The sequence below is a fragment of the Rhagoletis zephyria genome, unplaced genomic scaffold, assembly GCF_001687245.7.
Source record: "Rhagoletis zephyria isolate East Lansing unplaced genomic scaffold, Rhagoletis_zephyria_1.1 Rzeph_scaffold_00052, whole genome shotgun sequence".
In the NCBI taxonomy this organism is placed as follows: Eukaryota; Metazoa; Arthropoda; class Insecta; order Diptera; family Tephritidae; genus Rhagoletis; species Rhagoletis zephyria.
Genome location: NW_016157136.1, coordinates 349,299 through 371,384, shown reverse-complemented (window position 1 = coordinate 371,384; position 22,086 = coordinate 349,299). Strand labels below are relative to the sequence as shown.

The following is a 22,086-nucleotide window of genomic DNA, read 5'->3' as shown; positions in this document are numbered from 1 at the left end:
ATATATCTCCTTTATGTAGGAAACTAAACCCAATAAATTGTGTTACCGGTTTACATACCGATCACATAGCAGTGAAAATCACTTAGATTGGTGCCATATAAAGTATATCTTCCATACCTCTGATTGTTTAGATGCGATTTTTTATATAAGTATGTAACTCCTCTTTCGATGTATGCAGATGTATTCAAAAGCAGTAATCTGTCAAAGTGAAATTTGCAGATGTTCATGTAAGGTATGAAGCCTTCGGCATAGCCGAAGACAGCGCTGCTCTTACTTGTTTTAATTTTGTTATGTACTTCCTTTATGTACAATGTGAAGGTCCAATTAAAGATATAAAAAAATACATACAGTGGTCAAAAAATTATAGTTTTAACGTATTATATTTGTTGTTATTGAACTTTTGTTTTATTTAAAAAAAAAATATAGTTCGTTCTTTAACAAAACCCGTCTAAATTCATGTTTCCAAATTTGAGCAGTCCACTTGCAAAGGCGCTATGTAAAAAACTTGTATTTATACGAATGTTGGTAAAGAACGAACTATAAAAAACTAACCGAAATTAAATAACAACAAAAATAATATTTTCAAACTAGTCAAAATTTGGTGCGGCTATAATTTTTTCGACTACTGTACATAAGTTGGCTATGATTACTCCGCCGTGATATCATAGTAGCACAATGCCACTCATATTTGACTTACAAACAAACTACGGGCAGGAATTTCAAGATTTCAATCCTGTTTTTATGAAAAATTGTATTTGTATCAGTATTTTTCTTTTAATCAAAATATGTTGAAATAAAAGTGAAACTAAAAAAAAAAAGTGAAAAAAAGTTCTCAACAATACCTTTCATTTGATATCCATATTGCGATGTTTTAGATAAATTGTGTAGAATCGAAAATAGGTGGCAACCTTACACCATTATCCTAAGGGATAACATTTTGTATATAGGAAAAGCATTGTTTAAGAACCTCTTCTTGGTACCCATGAATAGTAATATTTTCCTTTGTTTTTCTAAACATAAAAATTAAATAAATATGTGATTCAAAATAGGTGGCAACCCTACTAAAAATATTTTTGAATTGGGGATCTTTAATATACCTTCCAATTGATAATCATATTATGATGTTTTAATTAATTTTTAACTAATTTCGAATAGGTGGCAACCTTATATGACTCTTCTCGGAGATGGTACCTATTTAGATAACCTTAAAATCTGTGTAAAAAATTTCATCAAAATCGTTAGAGCCGTTTCCGAGAACGCTATGGATATATATATATATATATATGTATATACAAGAATTGCTCGTTTAGTGTAATAAGATATGTACATACATATATAGTATATGTTGTAATTTTGAACTGAATCGTATCTTAAACACATTTTGCCTATATATATACATATACATTGATCGCAACGCCAACTAACGGACCACATGTGCATTTTATGGTCTATGTCAAGACCAGATACTTGCATCTTAGAAAAAAGCCGCTAAAATTTCGTTGAAATCCTTAAGATTTTCTCATCTTTCAAAAATATATTTTTCGGATATTCATTAAAAACATGTTTTCCTTCATAGGTGACAATTTTCTGGTTAAGTGGGAGGTGACAACTGTCTTATATGTACATCCCTATATACGTACATATGTACTCTCATGCATACTGTATTTATGTACATTTGTGGTTTAAAAAAATCAACACCGCTATAGACAGCAGCTAAGTGTGGTGAAAAATCAGAATTGAAATGCGCATTGGAATTGCTCAAAAGAAATTGTATGCTTAAAAATAGGTACAAAAACAAAAAAAGATAGCAAAAACTAAAAAAAGATAATATAGAGCGTACAAACATACAGAAATACATACAAAGTACTTATGTATATGTACATATATGCACATTAGACTGCCTCACGCTGGATACAAAGAAATATCGGTATTCCTCGATAAGTTTTGTCATGAAGTAAATTAAGATAAAAGTAGTTTTCTCACAGAAAATGTTTATAAATAAACCCCTCGATTCACTTGAATAGGCACTTTTTTCTTCAAGAAACGAGCTTATATCTTAATGGGCACGGTAAACAGGAGCGTTATTTGCTTCCATGCCATGAGTGAGAAGAAACTATGGCGGTCTGAAGCACGATTTCGTATTTTGCAACAATAGAGATAAAATTTTGAGATTTTTGCAGCGTTTAGTCTATTTACTTAATGTACAATGTACATCAATTATATAAATAGGCAATCATGTTTCCTTTACACCCCTTTTACGGCTAAACTGTACTTCTAAGGTATAAACAATTATATATCATTAGAAAGGTATTTTGATGCTGATGTGCAGGCAATTTTTAAAATTTCAAATTAGTTTAAAATAGAGCGAAAAAATCAATTCAAAAGTCACACCAATACCAATGCCATACATGTACATGGTTGGGGCGGAAATGCCTCCTAAATGTATGCTTTAATATTGATAGTGAATTAAAGAAACGTGCTAAGCAGCAGTTTAGGAATAAGATGTATGTATGTATGTACATGAATAGATTAGCCTCAAACAAGGATGAGATAATTTTGAGTATGGAGAAGAAGAAAGGGATAAATACAGAAATTAAAATAAAAGTAAAGAAACCTAAATATAAAGACAAAGAGGAAGGAAAATTTAAATACCTAACCTAATAACAATGGTGGGGGTGAATATGTAAATGAAGAAAAGAATGGACATATTTAGATCAGGATAAAGGAAAGGATAAAGATGAAGAAGAAGATGAAGACCAAGACGAGGAAGAAGATGAAGATGAATATGAAGATAAGGATAAAGATAACTTATCTTAACTTAACCCCTTAACTTAACTTAACTCACCTCAACTCATCTCACCTCCGCTTAAAAACTTACTCCACCTGAGTTCGCTACACATTAATTCACCACACCTTAACTCCCCACACCTAAATCCACCACTACTTCACTCCCCACACCTAAATTCACCACACCTTAATTCACCACACCTAAATCCACCACACTTTAATTCACCACACCTTAACTCACCACACCCCAACTTTCTCACCACATCTTAACTCACCACACCTTAATTCACCACACCTCAACTTTCTCACCACACCTTAACTCACCACACCTTAATTCACCACACCTCAACTCACCACAACTAAATTCACCACACCTCTTAAGACCACCACACCTGAATTCATAACACCGTAACTCCCACACCCAATTCCACCACACTGCAACTCACCACACCCAATTTCAACACATGACATGATATCACTAAAGAAACAATATAAAGAAAAAGAGGAAGGAAAATTTAACTACCTAACCTAATAACAATGGTGGGGGTAAATACGTAAATGCAGATAAGAATGAAGATATAGATCAGGATAAAGGAAAAGATAAATATGAAGACGAAGGGGAATATGAAGATGAAGATGCAGATGAAGATGAAGAGGAAGATGAAGATGAAAATGAAGATGAAGATGCAGATGAAGATGAAGAGGAAGATGAAGATGAAAATGAAGATGAAGATGCAGATGAAGATGAAGAGGAAGATGAAGATGAAAATGAAGATGAAGATGCAGATGAAGATGAAGAGGAAGATGAAGATGAAAATGAAGATGAAGATGCAGATGAAGATGAAGAGGAAGATGAAGATGAAAATGAAGATGAAGATGCAGATGAAGATGAAGAGGAAGATGAAGATGAAGATGAAGATGAATATGAACATGAACATGAACATGAACATGAAAATGAACGTGAACATTAACTTGAACATGAACATGAACATGAAGATGTAGATAAACATAAACATTAAAAGCGATAGAGACAAAGATAGAGAGGAAGAAAGTGATAGGGATAAAAAGGAAATACAACTGAAGAATGTGCGATGTTATATTGTGATGTGTTATGCTACATATGTTATGTTATTGAATCTAATGCTATTCTATGTTATGTTATGCTAAGTACTAAGCTAAACTCCCCTCCACTTAACCCATTCCAACAAATTTTATTTCAGCTCAACTCAACTCACATAAACTATCCTTAATTTTAGCGGTTGAATTTCAACCGCTGGGCGAACACAAGTAAATTTAAACTGGACAGGCGCTATAGTCGAATGGTTAGAGGTGCGTACCACCAGTCCATACGACCTAAGTAAATTTGATCCCTGGTCCGTGCAACATCTAAAAATATAAAAAAATAACTCTTTTCTAACAGCGAGATCAGCCCGCGCCTGACAAGGACAAATGTCCGAGTATACATATGTATGTCTGCCTTGAAAAAGATGCTCGTTAAACCCATTTGCTGCTCGGTACACCACAAATTGTTGGATGAGCTAAGCAAAGGTGTAAGCACCATATATTTTTTTGATTTATTTTGGAAAGAATTTCCGTCATCCCTTGTCTAGTTTGGTTTGCAGACAAACCGGTTTCGGCATTGTGCCATCTTCAGTGTAATGTTTCGTTCGTTATTTTTCGGATTCTCTCCTTTTGTTAAAGTCAGCGCGGGTGCACTGTGCCTATTCAAGTTGAATCGAAAAATTAAGCAGCTACGCCAAACATGATTAAAATACATAAAATTCAAAGTAGCCAAGGTACTTTCTTTATTTTCAACACATTTATTTATGATGTAATGTGGAACGATTTTCCGTCATATAATTGGCCATTCTTCAAAATAGAATTCAAATAAAATTCCACCGATGCCCAGGCGTCCACATAAAATCTCGTATTTGAAAAAAAATGTGTACTTATTTCAAGTTTATTGGGATGTGATTTTATACAATTTCGTCATGTAAATACATAAGTTGAGCCGTTGTCCAATTTTAATTTTCAAGACATCGATAAAAGTGTAAAGTCCCCACTTTTTTTTCTTACAGAAAAAAACCACAAAAGTTTAGAAATTTTTTTCACCGAAAAATCTTGGAATTTCAATGAATCAATTTTTCAGAGGAGTACATACACTACCGGTCAAAAATATTTGCACAGAGAATTTTTGACAACATACGTATGAAACAATTTTTATTTCTTCGGCTTGTTTTTTATAAAAATAGGGTCCATATTAGAAAGGAAAACATAAAAATGCAATTTCTAAACTTTATGCAGAATTCAGGAAAATTCATTAAATTTCCATGCAAATTTTCAACATTTTAATAAATTTGTTGGAGAATGCAGTTTTGTAGCCCATTAAATTTTAGTAAAAAAAATAAAGTGTGAAGTTTTTAAAAAATCGCTTTGATTTTTAAGATTTTTTATTTTTTTTTTGTTGAAGGTGTTTCTCATTTTTTCCATACAAAGCATTTTCGATTTTTTTTTATGGAAGCAAATGCGTGAAAAAAATTGCGAATAATCAACGGTATGTCTAGCTGCTTCAACACTTTATTATAACGGGTGATTTTTTTGAGGTTAGGATTTTCATGCATTAGTATTTGACAGATCACGTGGGATTTCAGACATGGTGTCAAAGAGAAAGATGCTCAGTATGCTTTGACATTTCATCATGAATAGACTTACTAACGAGCAACGCTTGCAAATCATTGAATTTTATTACCAAAATCAGTGTTCGGTTCGCTTTACGTCCGATTTATGGTCTACATAATCGACCAAGTGAGCAAACAATTAATGCGATTGTGACCAAGTTTCGCACTCAGTTTACTTTATTGGACATTAAACCAACCACACGAATGCGTACAGTGCGTACAGAAGAGAATATTGCGTCTGTTTCTGAGAGTGTTGCTGAAGACCGTGAAATGTCGATTCGTCGCCGTTCGCAGCAATTGGGTGTGCGAAACACATTTCGAACCGAACACTGATTTTGGTAATAAAATTCAATGATTTGCAAGCGTTGCTCGTTAGTAAGTCTATTCATGATGAAATGTCAAAGCATACTGAGCATCTTTCTCTTTGACACCATGTCTGAAATCCCACGTGATCTGTCAAATACTAATACATGAAAATCCTAACCTCAAAAAAATCACCCGTTACTAAAATTTAATGGGCTACAAAACTGCAACCTCAAAAGAATTCTATAAAATCGGATCAATAAGTTGAAAATTTGCACGAAAATGTATTTCATTTTCCTGACTTTGCGCACAAAGTATCGTATTTTTTTGTTTTTTTTTTTTTTGTTGTAGTATTAACCATATTTTGAAAAACAAATTTAGAAAAAAAAAATGTTTGCATCTGTTGTGAAAAATTCTCTGGGCAAATACTTTTGGCCGGTATTGTATATGTGCACATAATATGTCTGGTGTGAGAAATTTGCTTTTCAATGATATTTCGTAAATGAAAATCATGTTCAAGATTTTATAAAACATGCATTGATAAGTTTCCGAAAATCATAACGCACTCTCGCTCACTAATGTCACGGAATTGAGATAAAATATTCTTGTTATTTATTTATTTAATTAACTAAATGTTTGCAACAGAAATCAGGGAAACATAGAACTAGAGGATCTTTTTTATCGCCTTGATAAGTTCCTAATATCGATGGCCCACGATTCTACGAGCCTCTAATAAATCCACATAAAATCTTGCTAGACGAATTCCTGATACTAAGAGGTTCGACTGTGGAAACAATAAAGGATTGTAGTCCCAGTCTGACCAATCCGAATAATCACACATAATGTGTTCAGTAGTCTCCTCCTCTTTAAGACAAAGTCGACAATCCGTCTCGGTGAAAATGCCAATCTGGTGTATGTGAGAGGCTCAGGTTATTAATATGCCTTTAAGTAGCCAGTAAACATATTTATGTTGGTGTTATATAAGAGCTTTATGTCTTTCCTATCAAAGAGCTATCCAAAAAGTCTGGCCCGTCTAAGACCCTTACCGCTCTTCACTTACTCAAGTCCTGAATTTGCCCGCGCTGTGATTATGAGTATCGCGAGTAGGAGGAAATGAGCCAAACGGTTCCGGTACCACAAGCACAGACGATGAGCACATCCTAGCCGTGTTTCTTGCTACAAAGAGTTGAGGAGTGTCGAAGCAGACCTTGACGAGCCCTGGAGCCTCCATATTAGTTCCCTATTGGATCAGAACCATTTGACCAAACCTCTCGGTCTGCGAATTTTACTTTGTATTTCCTTCCAAAGCAGATTTCTTTTAGCATGCGGTCGCAGAAGCCGTATATTACTCGGCCTGATTCTTGCAAATTAAATGTTTTGTGTGCAGCCATAAAAAAATTCTGATTTTTTTCGTGAGGCAACCTAATATACAATCGTATGAAGACTTCAAAGAAAACATTCAGATCAACCATGAGTAAAATATTGCTGGGGATGGCACCAGGAACAAATTGAGCAGAAAACAAAGACGACAAGTGGCGAGACAAAGCGCAAAACATGAAATAAGACATAAGTGACAAAATTAACTTGCACCCATATATATATAAGGATGTAAATATTTGCAGAGATGTAAATGCATTTTCATTACCAAAATATTTTTTTCCTTTATTTTTAAAAAATATACCAAATCATAGCATTTTAAATGTCTAGATACAAAGTCGTCAATTGTGGCGCAAGCAAATTGTAATAAATACTATATTGAATACAAGTTTATTTAGTGCTATTTCACTGTCATATTTAAAACAAAAAAAAAAATCACTTTTCGCCAAAGTCTTCCGTACCGCGGTCTTTGCACAAAATTCGTTTTGCACCCTATTAAAGATTGAAAATTTATTTACGGCAAATATTTGTAAATATGCACATACAAGTATAATCGCGATACATTCATTAGAAATTCTGTTCGACTGACAGCTGTAGCATTTCTGATTTTCTATTTTGATTTGTATAAGGAACTTTATTTTTTTCATGAAATGTTAAATGCTTTCATGGCATTCTATAGCGTCTATCTTTGATGAATATCACAATTAAGAGCGTGAAAATTTTTAAGTATTTTTAAGTGGTCTAGCGGAAATTGACAGTGTGCTATTAAATTATAGTAAATTATTGTTATGGCTATTGGCGGACATAATTTACGGCGCTTTCTTGTTAGGCAATTCATTTATAGGTAAGCGGATGTAAACCAGATTGTGAAAAAAGTTCGAGATTTTGTATAATCTGCAAATTGTCATAAACAACTTGTCTACCTTTGATCCATGATTTGAATTTTAAATTTTGATTCATCGAAGGCTGAGTATCAGATTCTGACATAAACAAAAAATTATAAAAACAAATTTTTTCCAATTTTTCTTTCATACATTTTTTTAAGTAAACTGATAATTTTTTCGTAGAAAAATTTAAGTTGCAAGTTTTTTCCTAAAAGCTTCTTTTTGAATTTTTTTTTTCCTATAAGAAAATTTTTTTTCCCCATAAGTAACTTTTCTTATGAATAGTAAATTTTTTCATAATTTTGGTATAAATTATTTTCCTACATAATTTGTTTTGTCAAACATTTTAAAAATATATTTTTACCAAAAATTATTTTTTCCTAAAGAATGCTTTTCCACCAAATATTTTATTCAAATTAAATAAAATTTTATTCCCAAAAAATCTTACTGGGAAGAAATTTTTTGGGATTTTTTTTTCTCCAAAAAGTCTTCGTTTTGATGTCAGTAAATTCTTTCCTTAATCGGGTTACTTCTATTTTTTCTCGAGATACATTTTCTTAAAAACAATATTTTATTTTTTTTCTAAAAAAAAGATATCTTAAAAAATATTTTTTCTAAACAATTTTAATTCCCAAAAAAAAACACTCATATAAATTTTTCTAATTTTGATAAAAATATATTTTTTTATTTCATAATAAAAATGGGTAATGAATATGAGGTACATTCTAAAAACAGAAAATATAAAAGTACTACAACACACAAATTCCTCGCAGGGGTTTTTGGGAAATATGTTTCCCTTGTTCTCGAAAGAGTTAAACGAAAGATGATTCAATTTTTTAGGCTTTAAATTTTTATTTAAGTTAATGATATTTTTAATGAAAATAAAACTTTGGGATTTTCTTTGCGGCTCATGAAAAGTTTCGAAAGCATGAAGCTATTGATCGGTTTTAATGAGACTACGTACAAGGGGGTTTTTGAGCACGCTGACTACGAATCTGAAGTCAGAGTTGGAGAATTCAAAATGGCGGATGATTAAAAAAAAAAAACAATTATAAAATTTTTACCCCTAGGGGGTTTCGGGCTCGTTGATTACGAATCTTAAGTCAGATTCGGAAAATTCAAAATCGTGGATGCCATATTGGAAGTGAAAAAAATAACTTTTTTTTGTTTTTTGTGGAGGTAGGTCCAGTGTTACCTAAATCAGGTACTCTCCAGGTACCTAACGAGCCACAACCAACTACGATTTCATGTGCACCGAATAGGTGTTAACGGGGAGTCGTAATGCCGTCTCTGCCTTGAGAACGAGGAAACTTAAGAACACATTCTTTTTGACAGTCCACCCTTGGCTAGACAAGGATAACTTACTTCAAAGCTCCATTGGTCAAGCTCTTAGGCCGAGGCAACGCAAAAAGCGGAAAAGCGGCGAGCGGCTGAGCGATGAGCGTCTTAAAATTAAAATATATGTTGTACTATTGAAGTGGCCACACAGTGAGCGGCCGGCGAGCGGCATTTCTGACTGGTGGACTGCGCCGCTCAGGAATAAAAGCTGATGGCATACTGAGCTTTTTAGAGACACAAACAGGGTTGCCACTGACGAAAAAAAATACTTACCATCCACTTGAAAAAAATCTACCAATTGTGGAAAATATCTACCAAGATTTTTTTTTTTGGTTATTTTATTGAAAACTACAGTTTTGATATTTTTTCAGTTAATTCCATAAGAATTCAAATTGTGTTTAAGGAACTATTTCAACCAAAAGCGAAAGTGATTAAACTAAAGGCAACAACGAATCTTCATCATTTGAAAATATTTGAACTGGCGTTAATATAGATAAATAAAGTGACTCAAAAAACGCTTGGTGATTTTTTGTAGTATTCCCCTTTTTTTAAAGTCAAATTTTTTGGTATTATTTTATAAGAATGTTGTTTACGCTTTAGCCAAACATTTAAAAATCAAGGATTCAATTCAATTTCGAAATTTTTACTCTAAATTTTTTGAACAATTTAATGTATGGAGTTTTATAGCCCATAATACTTGAGGCTAATCAACAATGTGCAGCTAAAAATTCCCATTGGCAGTTTTCAATTTTTTTGCCGCCAGTATTTTGTGTTTTTTTTTTGTCATTCAACAATTGCCATTGATAAAAATATGCGTTGATTTAATTTTTTTTTCGAAGGCTCGAAGTGGGCAATTACATACTTGCCCGTTGTTTTTTTTTATTTCAATAATCATTTAAAATATTTAGGCAATCAAAAGCTTCTCGGAATTCTAGTAAGAAGAGTTTTGAATGTTCGCCTTTTATCGATATACATTTATTCGTATATATATAAAAAGTGTGCATTAAAGTGTTAATGCAATAAAGTACACTGCACTTTTGGAAAGAAATTTCTAATAAAAGATAACTACGAAAAATAAAACGGGAACGAAAAATTGATTTGTTTTCAAACTAAATAATTCAACAAAAATCTACCAAAATGAGAACAAATTTACCTTTTTACCAACCCGAATTTTTTCTACCAATTTTGGTAACAATTTACCAAAGTGGCAACCCTGGACACAAACGAACTCTTAGGTCGCAGTGTCTCTTCTTCTGATATACCCGTGCATTTATCTATCTATCTATACAGGTCCAGTATCACACAACATGGCATATACTTTTAAGCTCAATACTTTCTCTTTTCAATACCTCAAACATATCTAATAGTTAAGCCAACTAATTTTATTTATTATCTATTCCAGGGGAACAAATTTACGGAACAGCGAAAGAAACGTAAAAAGGACGAGAGTTGGATCTTCTTGGCAGCGTGTCCAGTTGGGAGACAGTTAGACCGGAGAAAGCAGGGATAGCGCGGGACGAGAAAGCAAAAGAGTTATTGCGTAGAGAAAAACTAAGGAATTTTGAAACAAAAATCAAAACTTCTAACGACTTTCTAATTGGATTTTAAAGAAAGTGTTGCAAGGAGAGTTCGAAATAGAGATAGAAGGATAACTACAACAAGCGCGCATATCAAAATAATTGGTATATTTATATTTGATTCTAGCTACAAAAACAAAACAAAAAACACATAAGCAACGGGAAGTAAAGAAGGCTTAACCAGCTACGAATTATTGCAAAATTAAATTTTTCAAAAAAGTTAAAGAGGAATTAAAAAAACAAACAACAGGGATTTCAAGCAGTAGAAAAGCAAAAGCAGGTTTTGTGCAAACAGAGCAAAACAAAAATCAAAGCAAAAGCTGCAGAAAATACTATTTTTGAAAAACTTATTTCTAATTACTTTTTTGTGATAATTTTTAAGATAAAAAACGCAAAAAATATAACTACAACTAACAAAACTTATTAACTTTCAACGGCAAAATAGAAAATATTGTACTTAATTTTAAATTTATGCGCTAATTACAAAACGATTTCCGTATATAAGCTTCAATTTGCACATTAAAAAGTCTTAAATTGTATTTATACAAAATATTTACACAACAACAAGGAAATTAACATAAAAGTGCTGAAAAGCTAAAGTGTTAATAACACAACTTCCCATATTTGAAAGTGAAAGAGCAAAAACAAAACAAAAAACGAGGCAAAATTAAAACTCAAATTCAATTTCGAGACTAAAGTACTGCAGTTTCAAACAACAAAAAATAAATCTGTAAAATTTCAAAGCAGCAGCAGGCGTTCAAATTCTAAAGCGAAATCACTTATAAAGCAGCAAAGTAAAGAACGAGAAGCATACACAAAACAACCAAACACCTCAGCGTTTTAAAGCAAAAGACACACCACACAGCCGAAGAGCAGAACAAAGCACAGCGTGCGGCGCGGCGCGGAGCAGAGCGTAGAACGCGCGTCACTAACGTACTTCTTCTTCTAGTATATTCATTTGGTTTCTAAAAACCGAAATCTCAACTGTCCTGTGCGCAACTATCTTCAACAAAACAAAACAAGAAAAGCACACACACATACACATAATTGTATATTTTTTAAATAAATAAATTTTGTTCTTAAACAAACGTAAGCTAATGAGCAACATGCGTCAAAAGGATTTGCGCCCAGCACCTGCTCTTATTGAGTTTAAGGGCATGAAGTTCCTAATCACCGATCGGCCATCAGATGTAACCATCCATCATTATATAACGGTTAGTTTGGCATTTAGTACATTTTTATTTTATCTACATTTTTCACAAACTTCTTTGTCATCTTTTTTCCATCCACATTTAGGAGCTTAAGAAGAACAACGTTAGCACAGTGGTGCGCGTATGTGAGCCCAGTTATAATACCGATGAGCTAGAGGCTCAGGGCATCACAGTTAAGGATTTGGCATTCGAGGATGGCACTTTTCCGCCACCACAAGTTGTTGATGAATGGTTCGAGATTTTGAAGCAAAAGTGAGTTTCGTTTGCATTTTACTTATATATACATATGAATTTATGTTATAGTTTTGTTCTACTTGTTTGTACAATTTTATTTACTTAAAATTTGTTTTGTTGTCCCGTTTTGCTTGCCTACAAGTGGTTAACACTCGCATTATTGTAAAGCCTTAAATGCGCCGCAAAATCGCAAATCATTTGCATTTGCATTTGCATTTGCACGAAAAACGCAAGCTTACATCACATATTCATCTAAAATTTTTTCTTTGCGTTTTGAATCACAGCTTTCAGGCAGAGTTCACAGCAGAATAATAACGTATTTCTGCTGAGCATTAATTAAGAAAATGAATTAAAAAACCCCCATGTCATTATGTATATTAAAAATAGCAGCCATAAAGGTTATTTGCCAAAACGCATCAATACAAGTCATCAGTCTAATTTAATTCTAACCATAGATGAAGTTATCCAATGTGCGCAAATTATTTGCAAATTGGCATTTCTTCGTGTTTGCGAAAGTAAGGATTTACCATATTTTACTATTTGCTATTTTTCTGACGTTATGCATTAAATTGCACAAATTTTAGTGACAAATTTGGGCATTAAAAAATACTTGCGATATTACGTCAAGAAAATTTGTCATTAAATTCGTTTCCACATCGTCATTTGAGTGGCTAGTGGAAACTCGGCATTATATTTTTTTTTTTTTTTTTGTAAATTTTTGAAGTCAATGGCATTTTAAACTTGTTTGGCTGTCTTACCATATTGGAAAACCCAACTCCCTTCGTAAGCACGAGCACATTAAGCTAGCATGAGTACCCGCTCACAGGGCAGTAGAGGCAGCAGCCATCACTCCCATTGGCTCCGTGCGATTCCCGGGAGTAGGTTCCAATACTTTTAAGGAGAAGCTCTGTAAGTTGAGGGACGCACAAAGGGATCCAAACTTACGTGGGTCAATAGAACTACGCCAGGCAATGAGTATAAGTAAGAGATTCGAAAACTTAACTAACCTCCCAAAAGAGAAACTTAGAATACTAATTTGGTAGCGTATTACTTCGTCGGACATTATTAAAAATCTTACTGTCGTATCGTTCTATAAAATACTAGAAGCTGATGAATAGTACAAGCCTCCTCTTCAAGCATGCCACTCAGCAAGTGAAGCCCTAATTTCTAAGTGGAATTACGCAAAAGGTAAAAATTGGCAAAAGGTGGATTAAAACTCAACGGAAAAGTGATTTTGAGAGCTTGTCCAAATTTATCATATCATAATAATGATACCCAATTGTTTATTTTCCCATTTAATAATACTAACGTGTTTTTGTGAGTCCCGCATTGCATTTTTTGTGGTTTTTGGTGGCCTACAAAAAATTGTTAATATTAAAAAATGGTTAAATAAAAAATTGTGTATTATTCACTGTAGTCTTCTGAAGCGAAACAGAGTTGACCTTTCGGAAATATTGATTTTTAAGAAACAATTACGAGTTTACTTTTATTTGGGGCACCCTACTGTACATACATATGTATGTACAAACAAGTAAGAAAGTCTAAGTTCGGGCGGAGCCGAACATTAAATACCCGGCGCAAGTATTGAATATATGTTTTTTCACCCTTCCGAAACCTTCCGCTAGATGGTAAGCCGAGGTGTATCAATTTTGAGTAAATTAGCGTCCTTCAATTTCGAAATACTGAAGTTTCAAGCATTTCTTAAATTTACCGTTATATGAGAATCGGCCGTTATTTTAGTCCGATTTCAATAATTTTCAACGTTTTGCTTACACGTGGCAAGTACAATAACCATACCGAGTTTGGTACAAATTGGTAGAACGGTTACCGATATACTTATATGTGATCATAAGTGGGCGGTGCCACGCCCATTTTCCAAAATTTTACCATAAACGTATTTCTTGGTAAAGAATTGTTGCAAGCATCAATTTTGAATAAATTAGCTTCAATATTTACTGATTTATCGAAGATTTTGTATTTCTCTAAATTACCGTTATATGGGATGTGGGCGTGGTTATTGTCCGATTTTAAAAAGTTTCGGCGGTTTTTTATGCTGTACCAAGGCCAACAACTGTGCCAAGTTTGGAAGAAATTGGTGCAGCGGTTACCAAGATATACACATGTAACCATAAGTGGGCGTGGCTACGCCCATTTTCCAAAAATTTATAATATTCTTATTTTTCGTCTAAAAATTATTGTAAATATCAATTTTGAGTGAATTATCTTCAGTAGTTACTAAAATATCGCAGTTTTCGTATTTCTGGAAATTACCGTTATATGGGAAGTGGGCGTGGTTAAAGTCCGATTTCGCCCATTTTCAATACCAACCTACCTTGGATTAAGGGAAACCTACATACCAAATTTCGTTGAGATATCTCAATTTTTGCTCGAGTTATCGTGTACACGGACAGACGGACAGACGGACAGACGGACGGACGGACGGACAGACAGACATGGCTTAATCGATTTCTTTTTTCATCCTGATCATTTATGTATACATTTGTCTATATCTATCTCGATTCGTTTTGGCTGTTACAAACAACCGTTATGTGAACAAAATTAATATACCCTTGTGCACAAGTGCGCTCGGGTATAAAAATTAGTTGTACGTTTGAGACACATTTTCAGTATTCATAAAATCACACACATAAATGAGTACATCTTGCATGAAAGTAATTTTTTCGTATAATCAGCATCGTATTTTTGCAGTAAGTTGCAATTTAAAACAATTTAATCTTTACTATGGCAAAATATAGCAGCATGTTGTCAATTTTTTTCTTTGTTTTACAAGCTTACAAATCTTACACCTAAATACACATAAACGCTTATATATTATTTTTATATTGCAATGTAAATTGAGTGCTTTTGTGGGTCTCAACTAATTCGTTGGCAGATCTCGTATTTGGTAAAAACATAAGTAACATTTTAATTACTGCTTTTTCTGCTCTATTCCCGAAATGTTTCGAACATTCGCTGTGCTTTTTTCTCTTGTCCCTACTAACTCGCTCAATACGACTTCTGCCATTATAAATCCAAAAAAATATATATATATATCTGACTAATACTATTGTAGTTATACTATAGTCTTCTTAGCTCAACTACTAAGTTGTCTCTCTTTTTCTAACAAAAACTAAGTCGTTGCAAATTTGTTGATTATAGTTTCTTTTCTTCTTTATCTCTCGTTTTTATTAATTGCGAAAAAACTGCATGGAAACGTTAAAAATTTGTTTAAAAATAATTAAAAAATAACAAAATAAATGCTAAAAACTCGCGCAAATCCCCATTTATCAACAATATTCGCCACCAACAACAACAACTTCTACAAATCCTCGGTCTGGCCTAGGTTTAGCAATAACCACACAACAGCCCCCTCTTCAAGTACTACTCCTTCGACGCTTAGATCCGCATCGGTTTCATTTTATAGGAATAAAAGGTTTTCACTTAAAAACAAACATAGGAATGATTATGAGAATTTAGATAATTGTAATGCCATGAACCACAACGCCAACGATGATGATGATATTGATATGGCAACAGGCGATACAAATGCCAATAATGCTAATAATGATGAATGTGATAATAATGATAATGAAAATACCACTTGTAGGTAAGGTGTCTAAACACATACATACATGCATAAATAAACACATACTTGCATACATCTATCATATACAAGTGCACACAAACCCAAAACAAAACAAAAAAAAAAAAATGCACAAAATTTCCGGAATTTCTACATGCATCTGTATGTAGCAAGCATTTGTGCTGCGCGCTTACGCATTCGCGGAACACAACTGCACACAAATTAATTTGAGTTATTCGATTTTTGGTATCGTAACTTGAAACCTAAAATTATGTTTATAGCTGTAATGAGTAATGTTAAATTTTTAAAATACCTTATTTTACCCCTCTCACGCAGGTATCAACAAAATCCGGAAGCTTGCGTTGCTGTACACTGTGTTGCTGGTTTGGGACGCGCCCCTGTTTTGGTCGCATTGGCGTTGATTGAATTGGGACTCAAGTATGAGGCAGCTGTAGAGATGATAAGAGAGTAAGTATTATCGAAATCGGTTGGCAATTAAAATGTTAATAGTTAACGGGATTGATATATTAGGGGTGCACAACGCACCAGCGATCTACTCAATCCTTCTGATCCACCGTTATGAAACGACCAATATATACAGTGGAGGTCGCATAATTAAGGACACTACTTCTTTAAATGTTTTGACCATTTATTTTTTCTTTATTTTTTTTTTTAAGAAAAAAATATAGTTTATACCACAACGAAAACCAAGTAACTTGAAAGTTTAAAACCTTATAGAAGATTTTATTCTCATTGCGGTTTGGTTTTTTAAGCATTCATGGGAACAAAACTTCCAGAACGGCATTTAATTTCGAGCATACCTTTACACATTTATCCCGCCAGATAAGTAATTGGACAAAACATTTTGAACTAACATGAAAATAGCAAACGAACTAACTGATTTGGTCAACTTTGGATTTTTATATCTACCGAAAGCATCTACCACAGATACGTGTGTCAACACACCAAATTTCAAAGTCGTGTGACTTGTTTCGAAGTTATAGCTGATTAAAAATTTCACGCTTATGGGAAGTGCCACGCTCCCTTGTCAGATCCCATTTTTAAATACGCTACGTTATGGTCGAGGTCACTGTCTAGATACCAGTGTAAGCCCCATGAAAATCCATTCTGTAGTTTTCGGAGATTACTGAGTTCAAACAGACAAACAAACAGCTTTTCTACAATTTTATTATAGTATAGATAGATAGATAGATTCGGAAAATACGAAATCGCTCGCTTTTAGCTGAATCCCCTAATAGTAAAAATACGCCTGCTCACCAAATTTCTGTCGGATATCTCCAAAGCTTCTTCTTTACATAAACAAAGATTTTAAATTAATTCTTAATTCGAACTTTTCTTTTTTATCTTTACAGTAAACGACGAGGCGCCATTAATGCCAAACAATTGTCATTCTTGGAACGGTATAAGCCCAAGGCTAGGCTAAAGCACAAAAATGGCCACAAGAATTCATGTTGCGTGCAATAGATTTTCCAAAACCATATAAATTCCCACCAGATGAAAAGTGTTCATTTTTAAAGAAGAAAATAAAAACAAAAACAAATGTTAAAACCAACAAATGTGAAAATATACTACATAAAGGAAAGTAACAGCAGCAAAACAGCAACAACAACAAACCGCATCAACAGCAACCAACAGAAACAGTAACAGCAACAACGCAATATAGCAACAAATCAGCAATAAATAAAATCCATTTAAAATGGCAGTAAGCAGCAAATTTTTGTATGTATGTATGTATGTATGTGCACCAGAAAGCAAACAAGCACGCAAGCAACAATAGCAGCAACGACGATGATGAGGAAAACAAACAAACAGAAAAACAATGCGCTGCAAGGCTCCACTTGGCAGGACTAGGGGGGATTACCAGCACGTGCAGGGAGCGCAAACACACAACCAGTTACAAAACAATTAAGCACGAAAAAAATATGAATTCTGCGCCGCAAAAGCAGCAGCACAGGCAATCAACAAAAAAAATAAAGAATACCAGCTTTGAATTTGCAGCATACCAACAGGCGTGCAAGCACCGCCAAAGCAAATGAAGAGCGCGCACAGCCAACTTGTGCCGCCTATTACAATTTCCCTCTTCACCATCTACAACGCTGTAATTGAATTGACTAAACTTTTCGCTTGGCGCTTGGCGCTTTTCGTTTCTTCTTCTCTTTCTCCATCAGCTACAACTCGCTGTAAGGAGCATGTCCGCGAGTGAATCGCGTGCGTACATGCACATATCCAGTCAGTTAGTCAGTCAGCTAAACACCAAACACTTTTCTACATCAACTTTCACAACAACAACAACAACAACAACAACAACAACGGAGCAGAAATAACAACTGCAACAAGTCAAATATACTGACAATGAACGCCAACTCGTATTTTTTTGTCTTTAAAGTTCACTTTTTATTTGATGATGATGATTATGATAATGATGATGTTTTAAAAGCAAAAAGGATATTTGATTTTTTTGTTATAACTAAGAAGTATAAAGCTTGAAATGTGTTTTTTGTAAACGCAAAACACACACACACACATAACTAGTAGAAAAACAAAAAATGTAAAGACGAAAAACGAAAACAATTCATTATTAGTTTTAGTGTTAAACAAAAAGGAAAAAAAAAGATATTTATATACTAACAAAATACAAATGCGTAAAATTGTTTTCGTTTTTTTAGTTATATTTTGCACTAGATACTTTTTCTTTTCTTTTTTTTTTAATTAATAAATTAATATACGCACGTATTTGTACTTATAATCAATTGTAAGCATACGCAGAATGTGCAAAAATAAAATAAATAAATAATTATAAAAAAATATAAAAAAACAAATTTGAAACGCTATGTAAGGAAAAATCGATTATGTATGATATGCGCAACAATAAACAAGTAGGAATCGCTAAAATTGTAAAAAAGAAGAAACAAATTAAAGCGAACATTGTTCCAAAACAAAAATAAAAAAAATACAAAAATAATTGTGTGTTGTATTTTTTTATTGTATGCATTTTGACGCTCTTTTTACAGTTACGAGAAATGTAGTAGATACGAAAAAGTTCGTATCGGAATTACTTATGTTGAGACCCAAGATACGAAGTTTGACGCCAAAAAGTTTTTAGTTTGTGGCAACAAACATAAAAAAAAACACTTTCATAACTATATCGGATCCTCGAAATTTTCTGACTAGTTTCAATCGTATGTCATTTACGGTTTCTGACTTAGCAATTTAATTGTATTATTCAATTTCAAATGCTCTGGAGCTTTTTACCTCGATTTTTTTTTTTTTTTTTTTTTTTTAAGGAAAAATGGAGAAAGCAACAATGCTTAAGGGGTAGAAGTCATAGCTGCTATCACCACACCTCGTCATCAGACTGCTTTCTCAAGATTTCAGCAGGAGTCGAACCCGCATAAGCGGTATGCAAAGTCAGCAACTAATGTAAAACCGCTGAGAGGCAACCTAAATATTTTTGACTTTTGCTAACATAAAAAAGTAAATGTTTTCAAATTTTCAGTCTCACAAATACATTCTCACTTTCAGTCTCAAATAAAAGAAAATTTTAATGATCGCTGCAAACCATTTTTTTATAGTATTCTGAATTGTAGAGAAATTTTAAAGAAGTCATAAAGATCTCCTCCGATATTTTGTGGAATTTTCTAAAATGAAATAAATTGTGCAATTGTGTGATTCTTTTACGAAATTTCGGAAGAAAATCGGTAAAACAATGAAAATAATGCTGCTATGTGAAGAATTTCTTGCAGAATTTTTTCAGAATTTTTTTTTATTTTACGCACAGAAATTACTTTACGAGTTCGTGTCAACCCCTATATATAATATAATTTTCTTTGAAGATTCGTACAAAAATCGTTACAGAAATGAGATGCTACTAAAGATTTCGTTAAGATTTCGGGAACCTTGCTTTGCAGGGATGATACAAAAAGAAGGTAGTTTCATTTCAAAATTTTTTACAAAAAATAAGTTTCTAAAATGGGGTAAAATTAGCATTTTTGCGAAGAAAAGTTAAACTCGTGTTAGGCCATCAGCAGTATTCTTGCACAAAACTCCTTTCCGCATTGATGACCTTCGGCTGCGCTAGAAAAAAAAACCTCATCAGTCCAACTCCGGTTTCGCCATCCACAGTATTTCTGCGCAAAATCCACATCCAAATTTACAAAAAAGTGCATATTTCAAACCGAAATCTTTGTTTTAACTTAAAGCTTTACATTTTATAATCCTGTTAACTGCATACCCAAAAAATAAAAATAAAAAAATCTGGTTAAAAAGCTCGAGATTTAGATAAAGACTTAAGGAACTTTTCTAAATTCTGTTTAAAGTTTGAAAGTGTGATTTATATGGCTTTTGTTAAAGCATGGACAATATTCTTGTAAAAAAAAAAATCAAAAAAAATTTAGCTTGAAAAACATTGTAAATAATAAAAACGAAACGTCATTCATTCATTTTTGACCGCCACGCATGCAATAGCATATGCGTGAGGTTCTTTGTGAAAGAATTAGGGTGGCATGACATGTCCTTACATGTTCACAACTCGCTAAACCATAACGGTCGACGGCAACTTTGTTTGCAGTACATGTGGAACGTCTGAATTATTTGAACATAGTCCTAAATCACTTTGTCACATTCTTCCAGTTCTCAGCTAACTTTCTAAACAAACGCCCGGGAGACTGTTTCAAGGTCGCTGAGGAAAATTAAAAATAACCAAGGTAAGTAAGCATTAACCCACTGAACGACTTCCAATCTCAAATCTCAGCCATCTCTGTGAGATTGGTGAAGAAACATTGACAGATAAAGTATTACACACTTTCTTCTCTTCCTCATCGGTTCAGCTTTTGGAACATCGGTCCAAAATCTCAGCGTCTTGTAATGATGCCGGTAAGAACTTTTACTGCAGATCGGATACATTTCAAGAGATTTTCCGTATTTTTGGGGTTTAACCGCAGCCATAATGGCGTTGAGACCTCCCCTTTATCTCGTTAGGTCCATAAGTCATATGACCGCTAAACCATGCTTATGCTGAATTGCCTGCCTCCTGTATAGGCTTCTCAGAGCTTAAGCTGATTATCTCACACTCACCCAAAATATCTATGCTATGTGAAAAACACAGTTTCGATATATGGCCTTTGTGAATTAAGGTAACGATATGTATGTATGTATGCAGACTTTGAGCTGCTTATTTGTTACATTCTCCAATAAAATTTGTAGCCGCATCAGCAGTGTTGCCAGAAATAAATATCCATTTAGGGCTAGAATCTCCGGAACAAGGGGCTTAATAAAAATTTTAGAGCTAAGAAAAGCGCTAGTTTCATCAATTTAAAATTTTTTATTTATTTTAGAACGAGTTTCCGAAATTTTATTTCTTTAGGTACATAGGCACATTTTCATTCTAAACAAACATTCTGAGCTTAAAACTCGTAAAAAGAAAACATAAAAAATAGATATGCACATTAAGAACTCATTTACGAAGAAAGGACTTCACTAACAAGTGTTCTTTTAGACTAAAAATGAAAATAAATCTCATTTACTTTCCCAACGAAACGTTTTTGAGATATAAAAGACCTCCAAAAAAGCGAATGCAACCAATCTTTGGATACCTTTCGAAAAATATATTTAGCCTCATTGCGTTGATATATATATTTTTTTTTGTCAATCGGCATAGTACTTTTTGAGTTTCATGCCTTTAAATTCGAAAGATAAGGAAATTTTGAAGATTTTTAACGGACTTCCAAAAAAGGAGGAATATTTTTTTTTTTTTTATGTATCTTACCGCATAACTTTGGACCACGTCAACCGATTTCGATAATTTTTTGCATCGGAAAGGTAGTGTCTCAGAGGTCGTGACGTACTAATCTGGTTTAGATCCGATCATTGGATCATGGAATTATATGAGAATTGAATTTGGTTTTGTTTTTTGCTTAAAAATTATGTATTCGAAAATTGTATTTGCTTGTTTTATTGACTCCTTTCAGTTGATGAGCTTTGTAAAAAGAAAAAATTAAAAAGTTAGGGCGAGGAACAATTTAATAACAAAAATATTAGACTTTTAACAAATTTATAAAATCTACTAATTTAAATTTTTGCTAAAATCACTCTTTT

General features: G+C 33.3%; 1 protein-coding gene across 7 annotated transcripts in view; it reads left to right on the top strand.

Annotated features, from left to right (window-relative positions):
• Positions 1-18,346, top strand: part of PRL-1 (protein-tyrosine phosphatase 4A family member PRL-1) — a 151,363-nt gene extending 133,017 nt beyond the window's left edge. For 6 of the 7 annotated variants that reach the window (XM_017623459.1, XM_017623473.1, XM_017623478.1 and 3 more), the window contains 5 exons: positions 10,770-12,158; positions 12,241-12,407; positions 15,733-15,996; positions 16,309-16,440; positions 17,346-18,346. In XM_017623459.1, the coding sequence (XP_017478948.1) occupies positions 12,042-12,158; positions 12,241-12,407; positions 15,733-15,996; positions 16,309-16,440; positions 17,346-17,457 (792 nt within the window). In that variant the 5' untranslated portion in view covers positions 10,770-12,041 and the 3' untranslated portion in view covers positions 17,458-18,346. The remainder of the gene's footprint in view (positions 1-10,769; positions 12,159-12,240; positions 12,408-15,732; positions 15,997-16,308; positions 16,441-17,345) is intronic. The other variant, XM_017623496.1, reaches the window with a different exon arrangement.
• Positions 18,347-22,086: the final 3,740 nt, after the last annotated feature.